We start from the raw sequence: 24745 nt of genomic DNA, 5'->3' as shown, positions 1-24745 counted from the left end.
TCATCCCAGGAATCAGAGTTCAAAATGTATAGCATTGGAAAAGCACAGCAGGCCATGCAGCATCTATGGAACAGGAGAGTCAATGTTTCAGGAGGTGGGGGGAGGAGTTATTAGGAAACTAGTGAAGTCAATATTGATGCCATGTGGTTGAAAGGTCCCAATACGCAAGATGAGGCGTTCTACTGCAGTCATCAGGTGGCTTGTATTTGGCAGTGCAGGAGGCCCAGGACTTAATACCTATTGCAGAGTGGGAGGGGAGGGGGAAGGGAAGATGGTGGAGGTGGGGACTAAAAGTGGTTGGGTTGTTTAGTGCCTGTGTCCCAGAGGTGTTCCCTGACACGTTCCATGAGTTGTATCCTGTAAGTGCAAGCAACGGACACAGTAGATGAGGTGTTTAGATGTGCAGGAAAATCTCCTCTGGATGAGAAAAGCTTCTTTGAGGCCTTGGACGGAGGTAAGGGAGGAGGTGTGGGTGCAAGTTTTACCCCCCTCACGGCAGCAAGGGAAGTTGCCCAGTGTGGTGGGTGGGTTGGTGAAGGGCGTGGACCTGACGAGGGAGTCACTGAGCGAATGGTCTCTGTAGAATGCAGATAGGGGTACGGAGAGAAATATATCTCTGGTGGTGGGTCTTGATTGGAGGTGGCGGAAATGGCAGAGGATGAAGCACTATATACAGAGATTAGGGGATGGAAGGTGAGGACCAGGGGATTCTATCCTTGTTGCGGTTGAGGGGTGGGGTTTAAGGGCGGAGGTGTGGGACATGGAGGAGATGCACTGGAGAGCATTGTTGATCACGTGGGAGGGGAAATTATGGTCCTGGAAATCAGAGCCATCTGGGACATCCTGGAAAGGAATTACTCCTGGGGGTAGATACGGAGGAGGCAGAGGAATTGGGAGTAAGGGATTGCATTTTTACAGGTGGAAGGGGTGAAGGTGGGAGTGGGTGGTGTCTTGAACATATGGGGGGAGTTCCTGGACAAGGGGGGGTGGGACGGTGTCGAGGTATGAGGAGATAAGTTCAGATCAAGAGCAGGTGGAGACAATAGGTCAACTGGGTCAGGTTTGTGGATTTTGGGTATGAGGTAAAATTGGACGGGTGCGGTTGGAGGAGGTGTCTATGAGTTGGCGCCTGGCAGAAGCCCCCTCAACCAAGATCCCACCTCCCAGATCATCCACAACCTCATCAGCTCAAAGGACCTCCCATCCACAGCTTTCAACCTCAGTTCCGCAACCCCACCCCTCTTATCCAAAATCCATAAACCTGACTGCCCTGGTCAACCTATTCTCTCCACCTACTCCTGCTCCACCAAACCTATCTCCTCATATCTTACTACCGTCCTGTCCCCCTTGGTCCAGGAGCTCCCCACATACATCGAGACACCACCCATGCCCTCTACCACCTCCATGAGTTTTGCTTCCCCAGCCTCATCATCACCATGGACATCCAGTCCCTTTACACCTCTATCCACCATGGTGAAGGCCTCCAAGCCCCCTCAGTATACTGGCATGGATAAAAGATAGAAGCTGACAGTAGGTATAAACGAGTCTTTTTCAGATTGGCAAGTCATATGGGATCAGTGCATGGATCTCAACTGCTTATAACTTACATAAATGACTTAAATGCAGGTTGCAAGGTATGGTTACCACATTCTGTAATAACCTTTGATGTGCTACCGTATCAAATGATTTCTTAAAATCTAAATACAGTACATCTAATCTTTCACTTTTACCCACAGTGTTACCTGGAGTCATGCAGCATGGATACAGACCCTTTGGTCGAAATCATCCATGCCAATTAGATATTCTAAACTGATTTAGTCCCATTTGGCAATATCCCTTTCAACCCTTCCTATTCATACACACATTGTATCTGCCTCCACCACTTCCTCTAGTTTGAGCTCCCCTATCCTGGGGGTAAAAAAAGACCTTGGCTAACTGTGCCCTTCATGATTTTATAACCCTCCATTAGGTCACCCCTCAGCTCCAGGGAAAATAGCTCCAGCCTATTCAGCTCCTTAGAGCTCAAACCCTCCAATTCTGGGAACATTCTTGTAACTCTTTTCTGAGCCCTTTCAAGTTTAACAACATCTTTCCTATTGCAGAGAGTACAGAATTGAATGCAGTATGCTAAAAGGGGCCTTACCAATGTCCTACACAGCCTCAGCATGCTAACTCCTATACTCACTGCACTGGCAAGTGAAGGCAAGCACGCCAAACACCACCTTCACCACCATGTCTACCTGCAACTCCACTTTTATGGAACTATGCACTTGCACCCCAGGACACTACCAGTTGTATAAACCCCACCCTGGATTGCCTGACCAAAATGTAACACCTCACATTTATCTATATAAAACTCCATCTGCCACTCTTTGGCTCATTGGCCTATTTGGTAAAAGTTCTGTTGTACCCTGAGATAACTTTCTTTGCTGTCTACTACACCACTACTTGTGATGTTATTCAAACGTACGAACCATACCTCTTATATTCACATCAAAGTAATTTATATAAATGACGAAAAGCAGTAGACTCAGCTCCGATTCTTGTGGAACCCTAGTTGGATAAATAACCCACTACCACCACCCTCTCCTACCGTCAAGCCAATTTTGTATCCAATTAGCTAGCTCCCCCAAAACCCATGTGATCTAACCTTGTTACCAGACTATCAAATGGAACCTTGTTGAATGCCTCTTCAAACAACTTCATGAGATTGGTCAAACATGATTTCCCTTTAAAAATATCATTTGATTCTTCTTGATCACCTTGAATTTATCTAAGCATATTTCTATAATTCCCTTACTCATTTTTTTCTGTCCTATGACAGTTATTAAGCTAACTAGCCTTGTTTTCGGTTTTTGGTCTCCATCTTTTGAGTAAGAGTTACATTCGCTTTCTTCCAATCTAAATGAACTATCCCCGTATCAAGGAAACTTTAGAAAATTAAAATCAGCACATTGATTATCTCACTTACCACTCTTTTAAAATGCTGGGATGAAGTCTATCAGGACCCGGGCACTTGTCAGTAATGACTCATCAGTGATAACTGATTTCCTAAAGTTCCTCCTTCCATTCTATTTACTGATTCATTGCTGCTTCTGAGATGTTGCTTTTAACCTCAATACTGAAAATTAATGCAAAATATCTGTTTAGTTCATTTACTATCTTGATATTTTCCATTATTAATTCTCCAGCCTCATCTTCTACAGGACCAATGCTCACTTCATTAACTCTATTCTTCCTTGAGTGTTTGGAGTAATGCTTTGATAACTCTTTATATTTTTGGCTAGCTTTCTTGTACTGAAGTTTCTCCTTTATTAATTTTATTTCAATTATAATTGTCCTTTCTTTTTAAAAATACCCTTTGACCCACTTCTCTCTCCCTCAAACTGAATGCAAAATTCAATCATATAACATTATTGCTATGGTCACTGGGAACATAGGTTCAAAACCCACAATGGCAGATGGTGAAATGTGAATTCATAAAAAGCCGTAATAAAAGCTTGCTCAGTGGCAACCATACAAATACACTTGGTTTCCGTGGAATGCTGAAATGACTAAATGTGAAGAATTAACATATTCAAAGATGGTAGTGCCTGGATCAAAGAAAATTATTTTTTGTAAGGATGATTGCTAAGACTTGAGAAGATAGAATGTACATGTACTTTGTTTTGAGAAATAATTTAGAAATTAAAAAACTTCAAGTTGGAAGCAGTTTAAAAGAGATGCAATTGATTTTATAGTTAAAGCATATATGACTAAGTGATAGTAATTAAGAATTAGCAATAATTTTGTTAGAAAATATTATTGAGCAAGGTAATCTATAAGTGGACACTATCATAGATAGATAGTGACCCTCCTCATCATCTGGTGTGGTGAAGGAGAAAATATTGGAGCTTTGAAAACAAATTGAAATGCTAGCTGCAGATTTAGCTACTGGTCATACAGCCAGTAGCTAAATCTGTAGCTTTGGAGGGCTACATGATGATATGGTAACATGAAGTTGCAGCCCCTCAGGAGGCAAACATATACAGAACATATTAATTAATGGAAACTGCTAGATATCTACAAGAGGCAGCAAGGTTAAAGATTAAAGCACATAAAAGAGAGTAGACCCCATTCAGTTACATAAGCAATGGGCAGAAGAAGGAGCCAGGAAGGCAACAAGCCCTGAACATAAGGTCGAAGCAGCAACAATTGGATTGGAGGAAATAAACATGGTACAAAGGGATACAAAAGATGAGGAAAAAGCGATACAAGAACAAACTGCTAAAGGCTGCTGATGGTATCTGGCAAATATCGGAAAGAGTGTTATCACCTCTTGAATTACACCACAAAAGTGCGCACCATAGGAGGGAGGCCATGAGGCGGCAGGTGCTTCTGGTGGCAAGGAATGGGAAGAGATGCAGCAAAGCAGTACCAAGCTATGTCTGGTATGTGTCCAAACATAACCCAGGAAGACCTGTCAAGGTCTGCATGTCACACATGCCCAGACCAAAGGGGCCATATGAGCAATTACAAATCAATTTCATAGAACCCCTCCCAGTCAAGGAAAAAAATCTATTGTCTGGTTGTTATTAATCATTCTTTACTATCTGCAGAGTTCATACCTGGTAGAACGAATGAATAGGATGTTAAAGAAAGCATTAGATAAAGCCATACAGGAGACCAGGCAGATAGGTATCCTAGTGGAACTCAGGGTGACATATAGTAGAAGTATCACTCCATAAGGTTGATGACAGGAAGAACAGAGATTTTCAGGGAATGCTGTGACTAGTATTGAAGAATTCAGAACTGCAAATGAGTTAAATGATTTGTGAGAAAGCAGCACAAGCAGATAAATAAAGTACAAGAGATTAGAGATTGGATTTCTGAATAATATAGACACAGCAACGAAAGTGAACCAGACCAAGGTAGGGGATAAAGTTTGCATCATTTGAGATAATTATGATCAATGCTACATCAATGCTTGCATGGACATAAAAAAAGAAAAGGGCACGGGAAACGCTGGTCACAGCTGAAACACTTACCTAATTCTTTTGCCTTACAAGACTAATTCCAACCAAAATAGAATAGTAATTTATTGTCACGTGTACCTTTACAAAAAAAAAGTGCTGAAGTCACCATGCTCTGGCACCATTTTAATAACAGAAGTTATTAAGACAAAGTCCATCTTAGGTCAATTCACAGCTCCAGGAAGCCCAATACCGAAGTCACTGCCAGGAATCCTGAGCCGTTAGAATCCCAGGCTAGACCCAAATTCTGAGCCATTGGAATCCCAAGCCAGACCCACCACAATGCCAGGCCTCTGCAAGGAATCCCAGGCCACTGAAATCACAGACCAGGACCTACCTCATCGCCAAAACCACCACTGAAGCAGCCAGGACATAGACACAATGGCCAAGAGGGAATAGCCGGATTCACACCTCATTCTCCACCACAGCAGCCTTCAAAACTTCATTTCTCCCCTCCTGGATAAATTAGGATGGTTAGGTGTTTAATTGACAGAATGCTATTTGTCATACTGATACTAGTAGAATTGGTGTTCTTTGTAATGGGAATGATGAGTGCTACCCAAACATCTACAAGGCTGTCATATTACACCACAAGCAATGCAGAATGCAATACTCAACATATGACACTGAATGTAACAGGAGAACAATTGACAGATATGGTGGGGACTCTTTGGAGGGACTGAGTTCCCAAATTTATGTTTTGATAGCTGGAAGATTGGCTGATGCTAAATGTTATGGACCAGACCACACGCCCTGATAATATTTTAAGGTGGTGCCCTGTTTCTTATTTCAAAGGTAAATGCAAAGTGGAGTTCCAGATGCAATTTGATTGGCCAAACGATGCAATGTTAAGCAAAACACAATTTATTCAAACACTATAGTTAATCTACAACAAATAAAAAGGAACTTGGAATAACTATTGGAAAACTTAGCAGAATAATAGATACATTAACTACTACTAACAACTGTTCCAATATAGTAACATTCTATAAACACAACCTTGACAAAAAGGCAAATTCAAATAACAGAATTGTCTCACATGCGACTCCTGCAGCAGGCAGAGAAGCCCCAGTTTTGGCTATAACCGAGAGGATAAAAAAAAGCCTTCCACCTCCAAGACCTCAACAGCAACTGCTGAAAGCTAAATTTAAAATCCCTGGTTTTGTCGGTGGAAGATTGATCACACCCACTCAGGCTGCTTCTATTGTTTCAACTTAAACAGCTTTTGAAGCCTGAGGTTTTGTTTTTATCTCTCATCAACTGCTTGGCATCTGTCCTCCAATCTCTCTCTAAAAGAAACCATGACAAAACACACCTCTTAAAGGCACTATATCATCACATTAATTAACAAGAGATCTTGTGTGATAACATATACCACGAGCGAGTACCCATTATTCTAAAAATCTCCAATATTAGTTTACTTGATTAGTGTTTGGGTCAGACTTGCACTGTATAATAGTAGACCAAAAGATTTAGATGTTTGGTTCTCAAACTTATGGAAATCTGGTAAATGGTGAGTAGAAACAGACTAAGATCTGACATAGGTAATTCAGAGCTTGGCCAAAATACTACTGTCATACCTAACTACTGTCAATCGTAAATTGATCAATGTGTAAGGAAAAACTTTCAAATTATGTAATCAGAAGTTATGTCTGCAGGTTCTGTGGATCATTGATACTTGAACAGATGAGGGGAAAATCTGAAATAAATTTGCAAGGGGAAGGTACCCTGTACCAGTTGCCAACTTTGTCTCTGGTGATCTCCCCTCCACTGCCTCCAATCTCATAGTCCCCCAGCCCCACACTGCCCAGTTCTACCTGCTTCCCAAGATCCATAAGTCCATCTACCATGGCCGACCCATTGTCCTGCACGTTATCCCACCGAAATCATCTTGTCCTATCTCAACTCCATCCTCTCCTCCCTTGGTTCAGGCACTTCCTACCTACATCTGTGACACCAACCATACCTCTACCTCTTCAGCAACTTCCAGTTCTCTGGCCCCCTGCACTTTATCTTCACTATGGATATGCAGTCCTTACACGCGCCCTTACCCCACAAGGATGGCCTCCAAGCCTTCCTCTCCAACATACCCATCACGTCCCTCCCACCAATACCCTCCTCAGCCTCGCCAAACTAGTATTCACGCTTAATAACCTTTCCTTTAACTCTTCCCATCTCTTCCAAATATAGGGGATGGCCATAGGCACTCGGATGGGCTCAGCTACACCTGCCTCTGTCAGCTATGTTAAACAGTTAAGTCTTCAGTACCTACACAGACATTGTGCCCTAACTCTTCCGCTGTTAAATTGATGGCTGCATCGGTGGAGCATCCTGCACCTAGGGTGAATTGAAGCAGTTCATTGGCTTTGCCCACAACTTTCACCCTACCCTCAAATTCACTTGGTCCGTCTCGGACACCTTCATCCACTTCCTTGACCTTTCCATTTCCATCTCCAGCGAGTCTCCAGACGGACATTTACTATAAACCCACAGACTTTCACAAATACCTGGACTACACCTCCTCCCATCCAGTATCCTGCAAAACCTCCATCCTGTTCTCCCAATTCCTCTGCCTCCACCACATCTGCTCAGGTGAGCTGACATCTACCCCTAAGCATCCCAAATGCCCACCTATTTTGAACGACATTTTCCTCCCCAGTCTGTCAACCAAACAGTCCTCCATTCCCTGTTCCACTGCTCTAAATAGCCCCCCCAAATGCAATAAATACAGGGTCCCCCTTGTCCTCACCTACCACCCCACCAGTCTCCGCTTCCAACGCATCATCATTAAACACTATCTCCAACTAAACCCCACCTCCAAGAACATCTTTCTCTCCCCAATCTTCTCTGTGTTCCAGAAGGACCATTTCCTCCACCAATCCTTGGTTTGTGCCATTCTCCCCACGAACACACCCGAACCCCACAGATGCAAAACCTGCCAGCACACCACCTCCCTCACCTCCATCCAGGGCCCCAAACAGTCCTTCCAAGTGAGACACAGTTCACTTGCCTCTGCTCCAACCTAGTTTACTGTATCCTGATGTGATCTTCTCTACAGTGGGGAAGACTAAATATAAACTAAGGGAATGTTTTGCTGAGCATTTCCACCGTGCCCACAGGAGCTGACCTGATCTCCCAGTCACCACCTATTTTAATTCCACTTCCCATTCCCTTTCCTACATGACCATCCTTGGCCTCCTCCATTGCTACAATAAATCAGACCGTAAATTGGAAGAACAACAACACATCTTCTGCCAGGGCAGCCTAGAGGACTCCACATTGAGTTCTCAAATTTCAAATAATCTCCCCTCCCTTCACATCCCCTCCCCCTCTCTTCCATTCCTTTTATCGACCCTTCTTTCCAGCCACCAACTGGCTTCATTCCTCCCAATGACCAACCACATCGTACCATCTACCTGTGTTCACCTATCACCACCCTGTTCCCCCCCAGCCCTCTTTATCTGCAGCTCCCCTTACACCCATCCCAGTCCCGAAGAAGGGTGACACCTGAAATGCTGACTTCTCCATCTGATGCTGTTTGGGTTTGGCACGTGTATATAAGATCAACGTGGAATGTGTTATACATATAGCCTGAACAATGCCGATTAACATACATCAGTTATACCAGAGTCAATACTCATTATAAACAATAAGGTAGAGAATTATTGGAGTAATTATTACATAAGGTATCATAATATACGACCATTAGAGAAAAACTGGGGAAATGTTAAGTATGGTTTATAGAGTGGATAGAGTTTGTAAGAAGGCCTATGGAGTATTATCGTTCATTAGCAGAGGGATTGAATTCAAGAGTCGTGAAGTGATGTTGCAGCTGTACAGGACTTTGGTTAGGCCACAGTTGGAGTACTGTGTGCAGTTCTGGTCGCCTCACTTTAGGAAAGATGTGGAAGCTTTGGAGAGGGTGCAGAGAAGATTTACCAGGATGTTGCCTGGAATGGAGAGGAAGTCGTACGAGGATAGGTTGAGAGTTGTCGGCCTTTTCTCGTTGGAACGGCGAAGGATGAGGGGTGACTTGATAGAGGTTTATAAGATGATCAGAGGAATAGATAGAGTAGACAGTCAGAAACTTTTTCCCCGGGTACAACAGAGTGTTACAAGGGGACATAAATTTAAGGTGAAGGGTGGAAGGTATAGGGGAGATGTCAGGGGTGGGTTCTTTACCCAGAGAGTGGTGGGGGCATGGAATGCGCTGCCCGTGGGAGTGGTAGAGTCGGAATCATTGGCGACCTTTAAGCGGCATTTGGATAGGTACATGGATGGGTACTTAATCTAGGTTAGAAGTTCGGCACAACATCGTGGGCCGAAGGGCCTGTTCTGTGCTGTATTGTTCTATGTTCTATGTTCTATGGTTTAGATATAGTGTAGAAACTGCTTCACTCATACAATGTACTAAAAAAATGGCAAAATATATGAAGAAGCAAGCATGAAAACCTAATGCAATATGTAGACCCATTTTCCTACATTATCCCGCTATTGACTGAATATCTCACCCTAACCAGGTGAAACAGTGTACTTATAGGATACACTCCAACAAAAAAGTCCAAGGCTTATCAGACAGCTCTACCACTGAGTGAGAGAAACTGTAGAACTCAGGAACAAATATACAGCTACACCAATGGATTTGAATCACTTTTGTTCTAATTATTGCACAACGTATTTATTTTGTATCTAACATGCCTGAGTTAATGCACCAGGAGGTCACATACAAGAAGTAGGCATTCAAAAATGGGGGCAGATTGTCAAGGTGAAGAACTTCGACCAGAGGATCAAACAGTACAACAGGTTTAACCCAATGTGTTTGCAATTCTAAACTGGATACTTGGCCAGTATCAATGGGTAGCACAGCAAAATGAAAAAGGACCACGCGAGGCCAAAGGCCTAAAAGGGAAGAGAGGAAGGAGTTAAATTAGTAAGGATTAAAGCTTTAGCCAAATAGTTGGTAAGTAGCAAAGCTAAAACTAACAAACAAGGCATCTAGATTATCAAGGTTAGTCACTATCGAAAGGCCTAGGGTGAAAAACAGACAAACGTTTCTCACATTCTTTATAGGTGAAGAATATGGGACAAATTGATACCAGATGTGTGAATTGTAATATGAATGCTTCAATGTGTATAAAATTTGAAGGAATTCTGTAATTCGGTTAGCAAGTTTTATTCCATGTTAAAATTTCTCTCTATCCAGAGATGAAATAAACTATTTTTATCTGTTTTCCTGGACTCCTATCAATTTAAGAATCTTTACAACATACATAATGCAATGAGTGGAACACAGCAAAGTCTCAAATAATGAGAACCGAATTAATTGTTCCAGTGATATTGCTTGACAGATTACTAGAATTCTCTGGCTCTTATTCCAAATAGTGACACCAAATCCATTTTCCCTCATTTTTGTGTTGGGAATCTTTACACCCAAAATCATTACTGCATAAACTAATATTACTGAACACAATACAGCATAAACTAATATTACTGAACACAATACATTCTCATTCAGCAATATTTATTAAGTCATGAAATAAAAATCAGGACGTATGGCTGTACACAGTAATTAGACGTTATTTATGCTTTTTTGGCTTTTTGACACACTCAGTTGGCTTCTTCTCCTCAGTCTGCATCTCTGGTTGCCAATTCAGTGGATGGTTGCGATACATAGGCCATGGAGGGAGGGTTAGCTGAAAATACAGTCAAAGACAAGCTATTATTGCAAGAATTATTAAAATATTCAACTAGAATTGTCACAAAAAGTAAAAAAAAAACACAGACGTTAAACTTCTAAATTTATCTTAAGGAGATTAACCAGGGCAGACAACAGTACAATAGTTCTGAGAAAGTGTTACTAGACCAGATACGTTAACTTTGATTTCTCTTCTCAGATGCTGCCAGATTTGCTGAGCTTTTCCAGCAACTTCTGTTTTTAAGAGTACAATAATGATGGAACACAAGCTAAAACTTTGTAAAGAATCTCAATCTGAACAAGTCTCAGAATAAAAGCATTAGTGTATTAAGATTTATACATATTCAAAAATACTAAAATTGAAAATTTCTAAATGTAAAAGGAGACAGGAGCCACGTTGAAGTTTATTTTTCTCAGTTTCAATTATACTTTCCTTAAAGTAGCCACTGCATTCATCCACAAATCAAAATTAGTTTTTTTTAAGCTTAAGCAATATTTAATTGAGTATTTGATCATTATTGATTTTCTTAAAACTAAAAATAATTGTTACTTTCAGCAAAGAACTATAAAATTAGTATTAACACCATCAAGATCCATGACTTTAACTTCCAGATTAACTCTATGGAGAATTAAAACCAAAATAACTGCGGATACTGTAAATCAGAAACAAAAACAGAAATTGCTGGAAAAGCTCAGGTCAGGCATCATTTGTGAAGAGAAATCAGAGTTAACATTTCAGGTCTGAGTTCTGAGGAAGGGTCACCAGATCCAAAATGATAACTCTGATTTCTCTTCATGGATCCTGCCAGACATGCTGAGCTTTTCCAGCGACTTCTGTTTTTGCCTATGGACAGTTAATTTATTAATTTTTATATTCATTTTTTACAAGGATGGAGAAAAAGGGGATGCAAGCTCCTAAGTTCATGTGCATATAGGGTGAGAGTTATAGTTAGACCTAAGTACATAAAATAATAAGTTGTTAGGTCATTGTAAGGTCATTGAGAAGAGCAGATGGAATTAAGGGCTTAAGTTCAGAAGGATGTAAAAATGCTTCAATTAGGGCATTGAAAAAGTTGAACAAATGTTGTATTTTGTCGCAAATGGCAGAGTTCATGCCATTCATTACAATGTTTTTTTTTAAGCTTAAGCAATATTTAATTGAGTATTTGATCATTATTGATTTTCTTAAAACTAAAAATAATTGTTACATTCAGCAACAATGTAATGAATTTATATATAGCCGCAGAAAATTCCCACTTGGAGTAGTGTTCAGTCCTATTATGGAAAAGATGTTGAAGCTAAGAAGAGAGTACACTGCACACTCGTTAGGATGTTGACTGAAATGAAGAAATGCAAAAGAATAATGTGAAAAATCCAGAGTTTTTGTTTAAAAGTCGGAACAAGAGGAAATTATAGAGCACTTTGATAGATCAAGGATTTTCAGTAGATACATTATTAGTAGTGCATGCTGTCTCAAACAAGGTTGAGAGGCTGTGAAATGCACAATTGGATAAATAATTGAAGCAGAGGTTATGTCAACATTTACGATTGGGTTAAAAATGTTAATTAAAAAAAGGAAGAGATAGAGACAAGATAGGGCAAATGAGACTGCATGTGGTCAGAAAAATACCAACCTGAACTGGTTAATCCAAATGGCCGGTATCCATGTTATCAATTCTAAAATAATGTCATGTAGCTATGTGCTCAACTTTCTTGAAGTTGGTATTTTGAAATAACTCCTTACTGCTATGTAGCTGAAAGCTTAATTAAAAGCATAGAACACAATCCCATTGGAAATGATTTAGTCTAAAGAAAAGCTGCAAGCTGTTTTTATTAAAGGCAGTCAGGTAGCTTTAAATTATTCGAAACAGATCCTGAATATGTGCCTTAACACAGAATTGCCAATTAAATCATTATATTAAGTAACTGCACATAGAAAGTACAGTCCACAAGAGTTAGAAATTATGAAACATGTTTGATTTCAATTTTGTCTTAAATGAGTCCAGATAAAATTAGCATTTTTGTTGGTTACAATGAACTGAGAATCAAACCTGGATTTTTGCTTTGAGGCAGAGTAATTTGCTTATTACACAAGATGTTAATACATAAGAAGCACTGCAATTACAACAGTAAATCTAAAGATTGTTTATATAACTTACCAAGCATGAAATAGCAAAACCTGCCAGAACAATGTAAACAGTCCATCCAAATTGTTCAATTATGTAACCATAAATGAAGCCAATAATCTATTGAAGAAAATAAATATTGTAATTTCAAACTGCAGACCAAATTGTCTTCAATTTAAGAAAAAAAAATGTACTTACAGCAGATGCAACAATGATCCGTTGGAAAGTCTGCTCTGCTAGTTGTTGTCCCTTGTAGTCCTGCAATCAAAAAAAAAATTTCTGTGGTTTGAGAAAATTAACAAGTTGCATTATGGCACTGAAAGAAATGCCATTGTTTAACACTTTTCATTTTCTGACTGGAGATTAATTTTAACCATCTAGTTAGGGAACACTAACTAGAAACAGAAAACCTAACACATTGTTTAACTAACAGATCTATGCTACTAGATTTCACTTTTAAAAAAAACTTTACTGTATATAGAACAAAGCAAATATGACTAAATTAACACTTGTTATACAGTACACTCAATTACTTTCTTCCTCCACCAATTCTCTTAAGACTGTTATGGAGAACACTTATGTTTAATATTGCTTAGAAGACATGGGTTTGAAAGAATGTAAGGAGAAAAGAACAGATTTATTTTAAATTTATGGAAATACCTAGTGTGCCTTGAGAGCATTGAAAAGGTCAGTGTGAACAGTGGAGATTTTCAAATGAGGTTTCTTAAAAAAACCCCAAGTGATAACTGCTACTTTGCTGTACACCCCTGAAGGTGTTTGCTAAACAGTGACTGGCTTGGAGAATTTCAGGTTTTTAAATCTGATCTTCAGTTGGCAGGTTGGAAGTGACAACAAAATCTGAGATAATGACTGCTCAGCTGATTTCTTCTATTTCTGAATCTTTTTGTTGAGTTCAGGGTAAATAGTTTTTTGCTCTTCTCAGAATAATTGCAGGATTTCTCAATATTGTATTTCCTGAGTAAGCTCTGTCTGCAGAGACAACCATGTAACTTGATCATACATGCCAGAACATCAAAGCAGCAGATTTCAGAACATTCTACGCTTTATTCTTTTGCGTTCAAGAGTACACCATTGGCCAAAAGTATTTGTTTACAAAGCCAAAGCCAATCTCCTCAGAGAAATTAGATTTTCACCAATTTCATGCACACTGATACATATTTGGATATTTGTTTTGCAGATATTTAGAAGGTTAAGCATTTATACTAATATTATTGACTGTGTATGTTAACCAATTGTTGCACATTCATTGAAGTTGCTATTTGATAAAGCCATTTCACTTGAAAAGACAAACGAGGGCTTTGCTTCTGTCAGAAACAAGGATCATCTTCCCACCTGACGAGATCAAGATTAATCCTGTGCTACCATATTTAGCAGACTGATATCCATATGTTGAATGAAGCAAAATGAGAGATTCACAAGGGTCTTATTGTAAATTTATAGTGGAGCATAAACATCAGATTCTACTTCTCCTTTCTGAATCCAAATCCCTACTGGGGAAGAACCCAGCTTTAAAAGTCAACTCGCGCACTCATGGTACGACACACCTCTGGAGCAAGAACTTGAACCCAGGCCTTCTGCTTCAAGGGTAGGAACAGTACCACTATACCAGACAGCCCCACAAGCCTTGAACCCAGGTCTCTTCACTCAGCGGTAGGGACAGCTGTGGTACAGCATGACCAAGTTAAAACGCTCTAAAAATTGAGAAACAGCTTGAAACTAGTCAGTTAATTAGGTGAATTTACACTTTATATCTTCTGTCCTGGATCCCTTCAATGTGTAGACAGTCAGGAACAAAGAGGTTATTTACAAGCGAAGCTGGTTGGTTCTCAGCGGAGGTTAGAACTGTTGCAGAGAGAGCGAGAAAAAAAAGCACACAGAAACGTTGTCTTCCCCGCAGAAGTTGTCTGTTCTCTGCAGTAAAGGAAACACTAAGAAAATCAGTTGCCCTTCTCCAACAGTTGCTGTGAGCTGTAACTTCTGAATTGATAAATCAGAGGTATTTTCCAAAGTAAATCAACTTCCCTGTACTTCTTATGAACCAGTGGAAGGACACAGAAAGACAACTAAACACCAAGGGCCTGGCTACCCAAAGAAGGAGCTTCTCAACATTGGAATAGGGCATCAAAAGACCACTGAACTTACCTTCCAGCTTTTCATACCTCTGCCTATAAACTATTTTGGCGATTTGTTTGTGCACGAGAGAAACATATGTGGGGAGTTTATGTAGGGGATTGGAATTTTAGTTTGTAGTGTTATTGCCAATTGTTTATATCAGTAGTTACAGTTTAATTACTATGATGAATAATAATCCTTATTTAATACAGAAACCGGTCTGTGCTTTCTATTAACCTTGGGCTAAAGGTCAGGTAAATTAGAGTACTGTGTGTAATTTTAAAAACTTCAACATTTGGTACAACTCCCGGAATAGTGGGGTTTATGCTACACAAGTGGGTCGTAACAGAATGCATAGCAATGACACCATTTAGCATCAAAGGGAACTCAATTTACAAAATATTCCTGAATATGAGCACCATGGAAGATTTATTCAAATATAAAATTATCAGAGGCAGCCTTTTGTACATATCTGCTTACATGACATTGTGAATTTTAACCAGCAACGACCTGAAAATAGTTTTTTAAAAAAACATGTTCACAGATGTTATGACACACCATAGTAGCCTACAGGCAGAGAACTACCACTATGCCACAAGAGGTCTAATAAACCTCTGTTCCTTGACAAGGAATCAAGTTTATGTTGCAAGATAAGAACATTAAATCCTAACCACTAGACCACCAGGATGTTAACATTTTTAAAAATCAACAGATTTAAATGGGTTATGACACACCTCATGAAGCAAGTGGGACGTGAACCCAGGCCTTCTGGCAGAGAGAAAGGGACCCCTGTGCCACAAGAGTGCCACAATAGAAATAATATAAAAGAATCGACGTTTCAGGCATAAGCCCTTCTTCGGATTCCTGAAGGGCTTATGCCCGAAACGTCGATTCTCCTGTTCCTTGGATGCTGTCTGACCTGCTACGCTTTTCCAGCAACACATTTTCAGCTCTGATCTCCAGCATCTGAAGTCCTCACTTTCTCCCCTAATATAAAATAAGTACCAACATTCATGTTTACAGCTTAAGGACAGAAAATTAAAATGAATCAGAGTATCTACTCAACTAACAATCATAGACAGGATAATATGCTTACCTTTTTATACACTTCTAATCCTGGCTACAGCAACGAAGCTTTGGCACATGGTCTATGAAAAAGACTGGGAAAGTGGAATGATAACCAGGGCACACCTCTTTAAATAATCAGTTTTTAAAAGATTCCAATCTTTAGTGGGATGTAAGTGGATGAGTGGGCAAGTGGATGGACAGATAAGTGGAGCAAGAGGTCAGGTATATGGCTAGTTAAACCATTAGAGCCAGGTATTTGGGTCTGGGTTGAGTAATGAGTTGGCTTGCACTGCTAATCACTCAGCTACACCAGAAATTAAACATCTTAATATTCCTGAGGAACGTATCTGGATAAGTAGCATAAGATTAGTCCCAAGTCTCCAGCACCAAGATCAGCATAAGAGACATTTGCAGAAGTTCCTGGACTGCAAAGTAAAAGTTTAAATTTCCTATGGAATTACGTCGGCTGTGTACATCAGGATATTTTTGAACTCCTGATGCACAGCAGACCCTTAAGTTCCACTGTTTACTATACATGAAGACTGGAGCCATGGTTTTCAATTTCCAGTTATACAATCTATGTACAGTATACTATTTCACTTTCCAACAGTTCAGTTCCTAACATTTCTCATTATGGTCAAGACATGCTTAAAACTAATGCCACGGTGTTATATACTAAGAAACTAAGTAATAGTTTTAAAACTTTGTTTCAATAGGCAAGCAAAGCAACGGACTTGATTTTCTTATAAAAATGGGGTTGCATCAGAATGGAATTACCACGTTATAGCAGAACTGATTGTAAATGTTAGGTGCTGCATTTTGGAAAGACAAATCGGGGCAGGACTTAAGACACTTAGCAGAAAGATCCTGGGGGGTATTGCTGAACAAGCAGATCTTGGAGTGCAGGTTCATAGTTCCTTGAAATTCGAGTCACAGGTGAATAGGTTAGTGAAGAAGGTGCTTGGTATGTTTGCATTGGTCAGTGCATTGACTATAGGAGTTTGCAGGTCATGCTGCAGCTTTACAGAACATTGGTTAGGCCATTATTGGAATACTGCGTGCAATTCTGCTCTCACTTCGATAGGAAGAATGTTGTGAAACTTGAAAGGCTTCAGAAAAGATTTACAAGCATTTTGCCAAGGTTGAAGGGTTTGAGCTTTAGGGATAGGCTGCGGCTATTTTCCCTGGAGTGTCAGAGGCTGAAAGGTAACCTTATAGAGATAAAAAAGGTCATGAGGGGCATGGATAGGGTAAGTCTTTTCTTCGGGGCGGATGAGTCCAAAACTAGAGGGCATAGGTTTAAGGCAGGAGGGGAAATATTTAGAAGAGACCCAAGGGCAACTTTTTCCACAGAGGTTGGTGCACGTATGGAATGAGCTGCCAGAGGAAGTGGTGGAGGCTGGTACAATTACAGCATTTAAAAGGCATTTGGATAAGTATATGAACATGATGGGTTTAGAAGGATATGAGCCAAATTCTGGCAAATGGGACTAGATTTATCTCCAATATCTGTTAGCATGGATGAGTTGGACCAAAGAGTCTGTTTCCAAGCTGCACATCACTATAAGTCTATTCACACCTTTAACTGCAAGCTATTGGTCTACACAAAGATCATAAACTCTTAACACTCCTTGAGCTGAGTCACGTGAGCTAAATGGAGAAAGGTCACATCCCTGATAACAGAGTCATAGAGATGTACAGCATGGAAACAGATGCTTGGGTCCAACTCTTCCATGCCAACCAGATATCCCAACCCAATCTAGTCCCACCTGTCAGCACCCGGCCCATATCCCTCCAAACCCTTCTTATTCATATACCCATCCAAATGCCTCTTAAATGTTGCAATTGTACCAGCCTCCACCACTTTCTCTGGCAGCTCATTCCATACACGTACCACCCTTTGCGTGAAAAAGTTGCCCCTTAGGTCTCTTTTATATCTTTCCCCTCTCACCCTAAACCTATGCCCTCTAGTTCTGGACTCCCCCACCCCAGGGAAAAGACTTTGCCTATTTACCCTACCCATGCCCCTCATAATTTTGTAAACCTTTATAAGGTCACCCCTCAGCCTCCAAATCTCCAGGGAAAACATCCCTAGCCTCTTCAGCCTCTCCCTATAACTCAAATCCTCCAACCCTGGCAATGTGTGAGTTTGCTATCAACAAGACAAAAAGGTCACCTAAATCTGAGATAAAAGGATGTCAAGAGCAAGTTATTAAGAGGTCATACTGAACTTGAAATGTTAACTGTTTCATCAACAGATGCTGCCAGACCAGAGCTTTTCCAGCACCTTTTTTTATTTTGTATCTCTGGCATCCACAGTAATTTGTTTGAAATTTTTGGAAGCACTACCTCAAGCTGACTAAGATCAGAGTTGACAGATAGATGTCTCACTGCTGGCATGGTGCTTGCAGACAAGCAACCAAGAAGGGGACAGAAAAAGAACATGACAAAAGAAATGACCAGATGACAGAAAGTGCCCTCCAAAGAAAAGTTGTGCACAGGCCAATGCCATCATCTGTTCCAGTTGCAGACAGGCACAACTGATGTTCAATCCAGCAAATGGCTTACAGATCTCCCACAGACCATAGTTTCCAGAGATAGATAGTTTCCATCAATTTTCTGGGTTTTTTTCAGCCCAACTGACCAAAAGAATTCTACATGTCAACCTCCTCCTGCTTAATTTCTAGGGCAGATATGGCTGTCACGAGGGGTCATAATTTAAACTGATTGGAGGAAGGTTTTGGGGAGATGTCAGACGTAGGTTCTTTGCGCAGAGAGTGGTGGGTGCATAAAATGCACTGCCAGCGGGGGTCATAGAGTCAGACACATTAGGGACATTTAAGTGACTGCTAGACAAGCACATGGTCAGCAGTAAATTGAGGGGTGTGTAGGTTGGGTTGCTCTTGGATTACAGTAAGTGCTCAGCACAACATCGTGGGCCAAAGGGCCTGTACTGTTCAATGGTCTATGTTGTTTCATTCTCCCTCAGCACCTTATTCAGCTTCCCTTTAAATGAAATATCCATTATGATCAGCAGACATCCCAAAGTTTACAAACTTTTCTGAGTAATCATTATTGTTCATGTAGGAAACGCAGCCACTAATTTCTCACACAGCAAACTCGCAAAATAAAGCAATGTGATAACAACGTAAAATAATCTGTTTCTGCGATGTTAATGAGGACTACTCTCCAACTCCTCTTTGAAATGATGTCGTGAGATCTTTTACATCCTCCTCAGAAAGCAGATGGGCTCTTGTCATAATGGTTTATGTAAAAGACAGCACCTCCTACTGGGGATCTCCCTCAGTACTACACTGGAGCGTCAACGCCGATTTCTGTGCTGAACTAAGAGACAGGGTCTTAAAACAACAACTTCAGACAACAAAGGGTTAGCCATTCCTCAAAAAAAGGGGAAAGGTACATAATGCAACCGACTGGGTTTAAGAGACCTGATCTCTGTCTTCACATTGCCAAGGGACAAGCCCAGAACTTGAGCTTCCCAAAGGCAAATATCAAACAGAGGCGGATGGACGAGGAGCCGCTCAATCCCCGAAAGCAAAATGTGCTCACACCCATGTAACTGCTTACCATATGGGTAGGAAACGACTTCAAGTAGGAAAGCATCTTTCAAACTTTAACCTGTCGTCCCTAGCCAGCCACAACCCTCAACCCCTACCCGGATTTACCGCGCTTTCGTGAAGCTTCGGCCTCTCGCCTGAAAGATACGCAATCACTTTTCCTAGGACCCCACACCTTAGCAACCAGTGAGCCACCTCACAACTGCCGGTACAGAATTGCACAGCCAGGTGGTTTTAAAAAATATATATATAATTATCAAAAACTCTTTGTAAATGATATATCCAGAGTGGTATTCTATCTTATGGAGCGTGCTTTGTTTTTTGAGGTAAAGGATTCGGGCAGTAAGTTAGACATCCTACTCTCGTGTTGAGTTGGCAGTTGGCTTGTTAAAGTTCGTGCCTTCGCGGTGATATTGGTAAGGATTCTCAACAATGAATGTTTGTTGTTAGAATCCAACTTTATGGAGTTTCTCATTCTTTCTGTATTGTCGCTTTCCAAACTCAGCAAATGGATCTTTCTTCCCTCGCCCTTTTCAATTCGCTGTAAACGTGTGGAGTTTCTTCCTGAAGGTATTCAGTTATCCAGTGTGTGTTTTCCTCGCAAAATAACTAGAAAGCAAAGACAAATCCTTTGTTCTAAGTTGATTTTAAATATTTCCTGTGTGGGAACAGACTGGTAAACTCACTTATAATTGTCCCTGCTAGCTATATTATTACATTGAATTTGCGGTTTGTCTCAAAGGGCTTCGTACATGTATGCTGCTGTCCACTGTATAGAGGATGTTCACACGTTATACGATGTTTTGCATTCACGTCGCTGACTTGTGGATGAAATGAAAATCTCTCACACTCGCGATGTGTTATTTTCAACATGGTTCAGCTTAATGTACAACTCGTAAGGGCTACTACCTTACCATCTATTCCCAGTATCCTGTTTGAAGATTCTAAATTACATTATGTTCTCCCGCATTACTCATCGTAAGCAATCGACTTGAACTTTATCAGAATTGTCATTGCAATCTTTCGACAGTGAGTACATTTGTAACAAGTATAGAAGGTGTCAGTGGTGTGCAATAAGAAATGCTGAAGGATTGTGGTTTTGAGTTGGCTGTTCATCTCTAACTGCATCTCCATCCTCCACTTAATGTCCTAATGTCCTATCATTCCTCTTATATTATAGGTTAAAATAGAATATTTTAAAAACGCTCTTTACGTTTGTGTATTTTTACAATTAAAACGATTTTCTGTTTGCGTCATTGCTTAAATGTCACAAATGCATTTTCTGGAGAATAGCCAATGTTATTCCCTTCCTAGAAGGGCACCTGGGATAATCTGGGAAATTACAGACCAGTGAGCCTTATTTCGGTGGTGGGGAACTTATTGGAGAAGATTATTAGGGACGGGATTTAATCCCATTTGGAAAAATATGGACTTATTAGCGATAAACTGCATGGCTTTTTACAGGGGAGATTGTGTCTCACAAACTTGTTTGAGTTTTTCGAGGAAATGACAAAGACGATTGAGGGCAGGATGATGGACGTTGTCTACATAGACTCTAGAAAGGTTTTTGTCAAGGTGCCTCATGGCAGGTTGATATAGAAGGTGAAGTCACATGGAATCTGCAGTGAGGTGGGGAGATGGCTGCAGAACTGGCTTGGTCATAGAAGACCAATAGGGGTGAAAAGTGCCTTTCTGACTCGAGATCTGTGACCACTGGTGTCCCACAGGGACTTGTTGGGCCGAAGGGCCTGTTTCCACACGGGAATCTAATCTAATCTAATCTAATCATACCATACATTAGTACATCAGGATAATAGAACCAAATGCGAAATACATGTTACAGCTACAAAGAAGGTGCAGAGAGAGATCAACTCTAATATATGAGAGATCTGTTCAGGAGTCTGATAACAGAGGGGAAGAAACTGTTTTTGAATCAGTTGGTATATGTTTTCAAACTTCTGTATCTTCTGCCCAGTGTATGGAAGGCTGGTTTGCGTGATCAATTGGGCTGTGTTCACAACTCTAATTTTTTGCCATCTTGGGCAGACAGTTGCCATGCCAAGCTGCGATGTATTCGGATAGGATGCTTTCTATGGTGCATCTCTAAAAATTGGTAAGAGTCATTTTGGACATGCCGAATTTCCTTAGCCTTCTTAGGAGATGGAGGCGTTGTTTTGCTTTTTTAATGGTGGTGTCGATGTGGATGGACCAAGACCGTTTGTTATCATTATTTCTAGGAAGTTTATGCTCTCAGCTAAATCTACGTCAGCACCATTGATACAGACAGGGGTGTGTTCTCCACTCTGCTTCCTGAAATGGATGACCAGCTCCTTCATTTTTCTGTTGTTCATGGAGAGATTATTGCCTTTATGCCATGCCACTAACCAGTTGACTCTTTCCTGTACTCTGTCTCATTGTTTTTCAGGTCCAACCCACTATGGTGGACTTAGAGTGAAATTTGGTTGCAAAGTTGTAAGTGTAAAAGGAGTACAGTAAGAGTCTGAGTTCGCAGCCATGTGGGGCACTGGTGTCGAGGATTATCGTGAAGGAAGTGTTATTACCTCTCCTTACTGCTTGCAGTCTGTGGGTCAGGATGTTGAGGATCTAATTGCACAGTAGGGAAGCAGAGTCCTAGATCTCAGAATTTAGAGATGACTTTGGTTGGAATTATGGTGTTGAAGGCAGGGCCATAGTCAATAAGTAGGAGACTGACATTGTCCAAATGTTCAAGGATGCATGTAGGACCAATAAGATGGCATTTGCCATGGACCTATTGTGCCATAGGCAGATTGTAGAGGATCAAGCAGTCTGGGAGGCTGGAGCTAAATATGTGCCATGATTAATGTCTTGAATCACTTCATGATTATGCATGTCACAGCGAGAAGCGATGGTCATTGAGGCACACTACTTGATATTTCTTTTACACAAGGATGACTATGGTATTCTTGAAGCAGGTAGGAACTTCAGATTATAGTAAAGAGAAATTAAAGATGTCTGCGAATACTCCCACCAACTGGTCTGCATAGGATCGGAGTGCACAGCTGGAGACTCCATCTGGACTGGTCGCTTTCCATGAGTTCACTCGCAAGAGGCCAATTTGAAGTCTGCAGCGGTGACTGTGGGTTCTGGGGAACCTGAGTCTGAAGGAGAACGTTGCTGGTCTGGTTAGTAAGTTTGCGGACATTACAAAGATTGCCAGAGGATACAGCAGGATAAAGCTGTGCTGCGGTCCTGGGCAGGAAAATGGCAGATGGAATTTAATTCAGACAAATGCAAGGTGACGCATTTTAGAAGGTCTAGTGCAGGAGGGAAGTATACAACCCTTAGAAGTATTAACACAAGGAGGGATCTAGGCATACATGTCCACATTCCCTGAAAGGGGCAACACGTGGATAAGGTGGTCAAGAAGACGTATGGCATGCTTGTGTTTGGTTGGGGTATAAACTTTGGTAAGTCATGTTGCAGGTGAATTGAACTTTAGGCCACATTTGGAACATTGTGTACAGTTCTGGTCACCCCCATGACTAAAAGGATGTGGAGACTTTGGAGTAGGTGCAGAAAAGGTTTACCAGGATATTGCCTGATCTGGAAGGTATTGGATGTCTGGAGAGATTGGACAAAATTGGGTCATTTTCACTTGAACCATGGAAGCTGAGGGGTGACCTGATAGAAGCTCTCAAAATTATGAAAAGCATCGAAAGAGTAGATAGTTGGTGTCATCTTTCCAGGGTAAAAATGTCAGTTACTAGAACACATAGATTTAAGATAAAAGAAGGAAAATTTTTAAATGAGATGTGAGAGGCATGTTTTGACAAGGACATGGAATGCACTGCTAGACAAGTTGGTAGAGCCAGATCCAACAGCAACATATAAGGGGCATGTTAATAGATATATCAATAGGCAAGGAATAGAGAGATATGGTCCAGGTAGAGGCAAATGATTTTTAGTTTAGAAAAGACATCATGTGGTAGTGGAGGCTTGGTGGGCAGAGGTGTCCGTTCCTATGCTGTACTGTTCTTTGTTCTTCTGTATGACAAGGAGGATGTTCTACAGGGGATGTGTACAGATTGTAAGTTGGCTCGCTGAGCTGGCAGGTTTGTCACCATGCTAGGTAACATCATCAGTGAGCCTCCGGTGAAGCTCTGGTGTTTTGTCCCACTTTCTATTTATGTGTCTTGGTCTATTAAGATGGGTGGTATAATTTCCAGTTCTTTTTCTCAGAGATTGGTAAATGGGGTCTAAATTGATGTGTTTATTGATGGCATTCCAATTTGAATGCCAGGCCTTTAAGAATTCCTGTGTGTGTCTCTGATTAGTCTGTCCTTGGATGATGTGTTATCCCAGTCGAAGTGGTGTCCTTCTTCGTCTGAATGTAAGGACACTAGTGATAGTGGGTCATCGTGGCTAGTTGGTGTTTGTGTCTCCTGGTGACTAGTTTTCTGCCTGTCTGTCCCATGTAGCGTTTGTTACAGTCCTTGCATGGTATTTTGTAAATGACGGTTGTTTAGCTGGTTGTTGGTATAGGGTCCTTTAAGTTCGTCTGTAGTTGTTTAATGTGTTGGTAGGTTTGTGGGCTACCATGATACCCAGGGGTCGGAGTAGTCTGGTAGTCATCTCTGAGATGTTTTTGACATATGGTGGTGTGCCTAGGGTTTTCTGGGTGTGTTATGTCAACTTGTTTGGGTTTATTGTTTAAGAATTGGTGGACTGTGATTATCAGCCTTATTCCTGATGAAGGGTGTTTGCCTGAAATGTTGATTTTCCTGCTCCTTGCATGCTGCCAACCCCCACCCCCTCTGCTGAGAGCATGCAGGTTCTGGGCATCCTCCATCGCCACTCCCTCGCCACCTGACACCTGGAGGAAGAATGCCTCATCTTCCACCTTGGGACCCTTCAATCCCAAGGCATCAATATGGACTTTACCAGTTTCCTCAATTCTCCCCCCCCCCCCCCCCCCCCCCCACCTCAGTTCCAACCTTCCAGGTCAGGACTGTCCTCATGACCTGTCCCATCTGTCAATCTTCCTTCCCACCTATCCACTCTACCCTTCTCTCCGACCTATCACCTTTTACCCCCATCTCCATCCACCTATTGCACTCTCAGCTTCTCCCCAGGCCTACCCCCCCTCCCATT

At 41.1% G+C, this 24745-nt stretch overlaps 2 protein-coding genes across 7 annotated transcripts in view; one reads left to right on the top strand and one right to left on the bottom strand.

Annotated features, from left to right (window-relative positions):
- Positions 1-10516: 10516 nt before the first annotated feature.
- On the bottom strand, positions 10517-19768 carry spcs1 (signal peptidase complex subunit 1). The gene is made up of 4 exons (XM_043707869.1): positions 19623-19768; positions 13032-13091; positions 12867-12953; positions 10517-10705 (listed from the first exon to the last, which is right to left on the bottom strand). The coding sequence occupies exons 1-4, from the start codon at positions 19656-19658 to the stop codon at positions 10589-10591; spliced, it is 300 nt and encodes a 99-aa protein (XP_043563804.1). The 5' UTR covers positions 19659-19768; the 3' UTR covers positions 10517-10588.
- The window catches only part of glt8d1 (glycosyltransferase 8 domain containing 1), a 37321-nt gene continuing 32335 nt past the window's right edge, over positions 19760-24745 (top strand). For 2 of the 6 annotated variants that reach the window (XM_043707868.1, XM_043707863.1), the window contains exon 1: positions 19941-20028. The gene's annotated coding sequence lies outside the window, so the exon portion shown is untranslated. Of the gene's footprint in view, positions 19841-19940; positions 20183-24745 lie in introns of those variants that run through there. The other 4 variants (XM_043707867.1, XM_043707864.1, XM_043707865.1 and 1 more) reach the window with 3 other exon arrangements.

This window comes from Chiloscyllium plagiosum, chromosome 18 (genome assembly GCF_004010195.1).
Source record: "Chiloscyllium plagiosum isolate BGI_BamShark_2017 chromosome 18, ASM401019v2, whole genome shotgun sequence".
In the NCBI taxonomy this organism is placed as follows: Eukaryota; Metazoa; Chordata; class Chondrichthyes; order Orectolobiformes; family Hemiscylliidae; genus Chiloscyllium; species Chiloscyllium plagiosum.
This window is presented reverse-complemented; position numbering and strand designations above follow the sequence as displayed.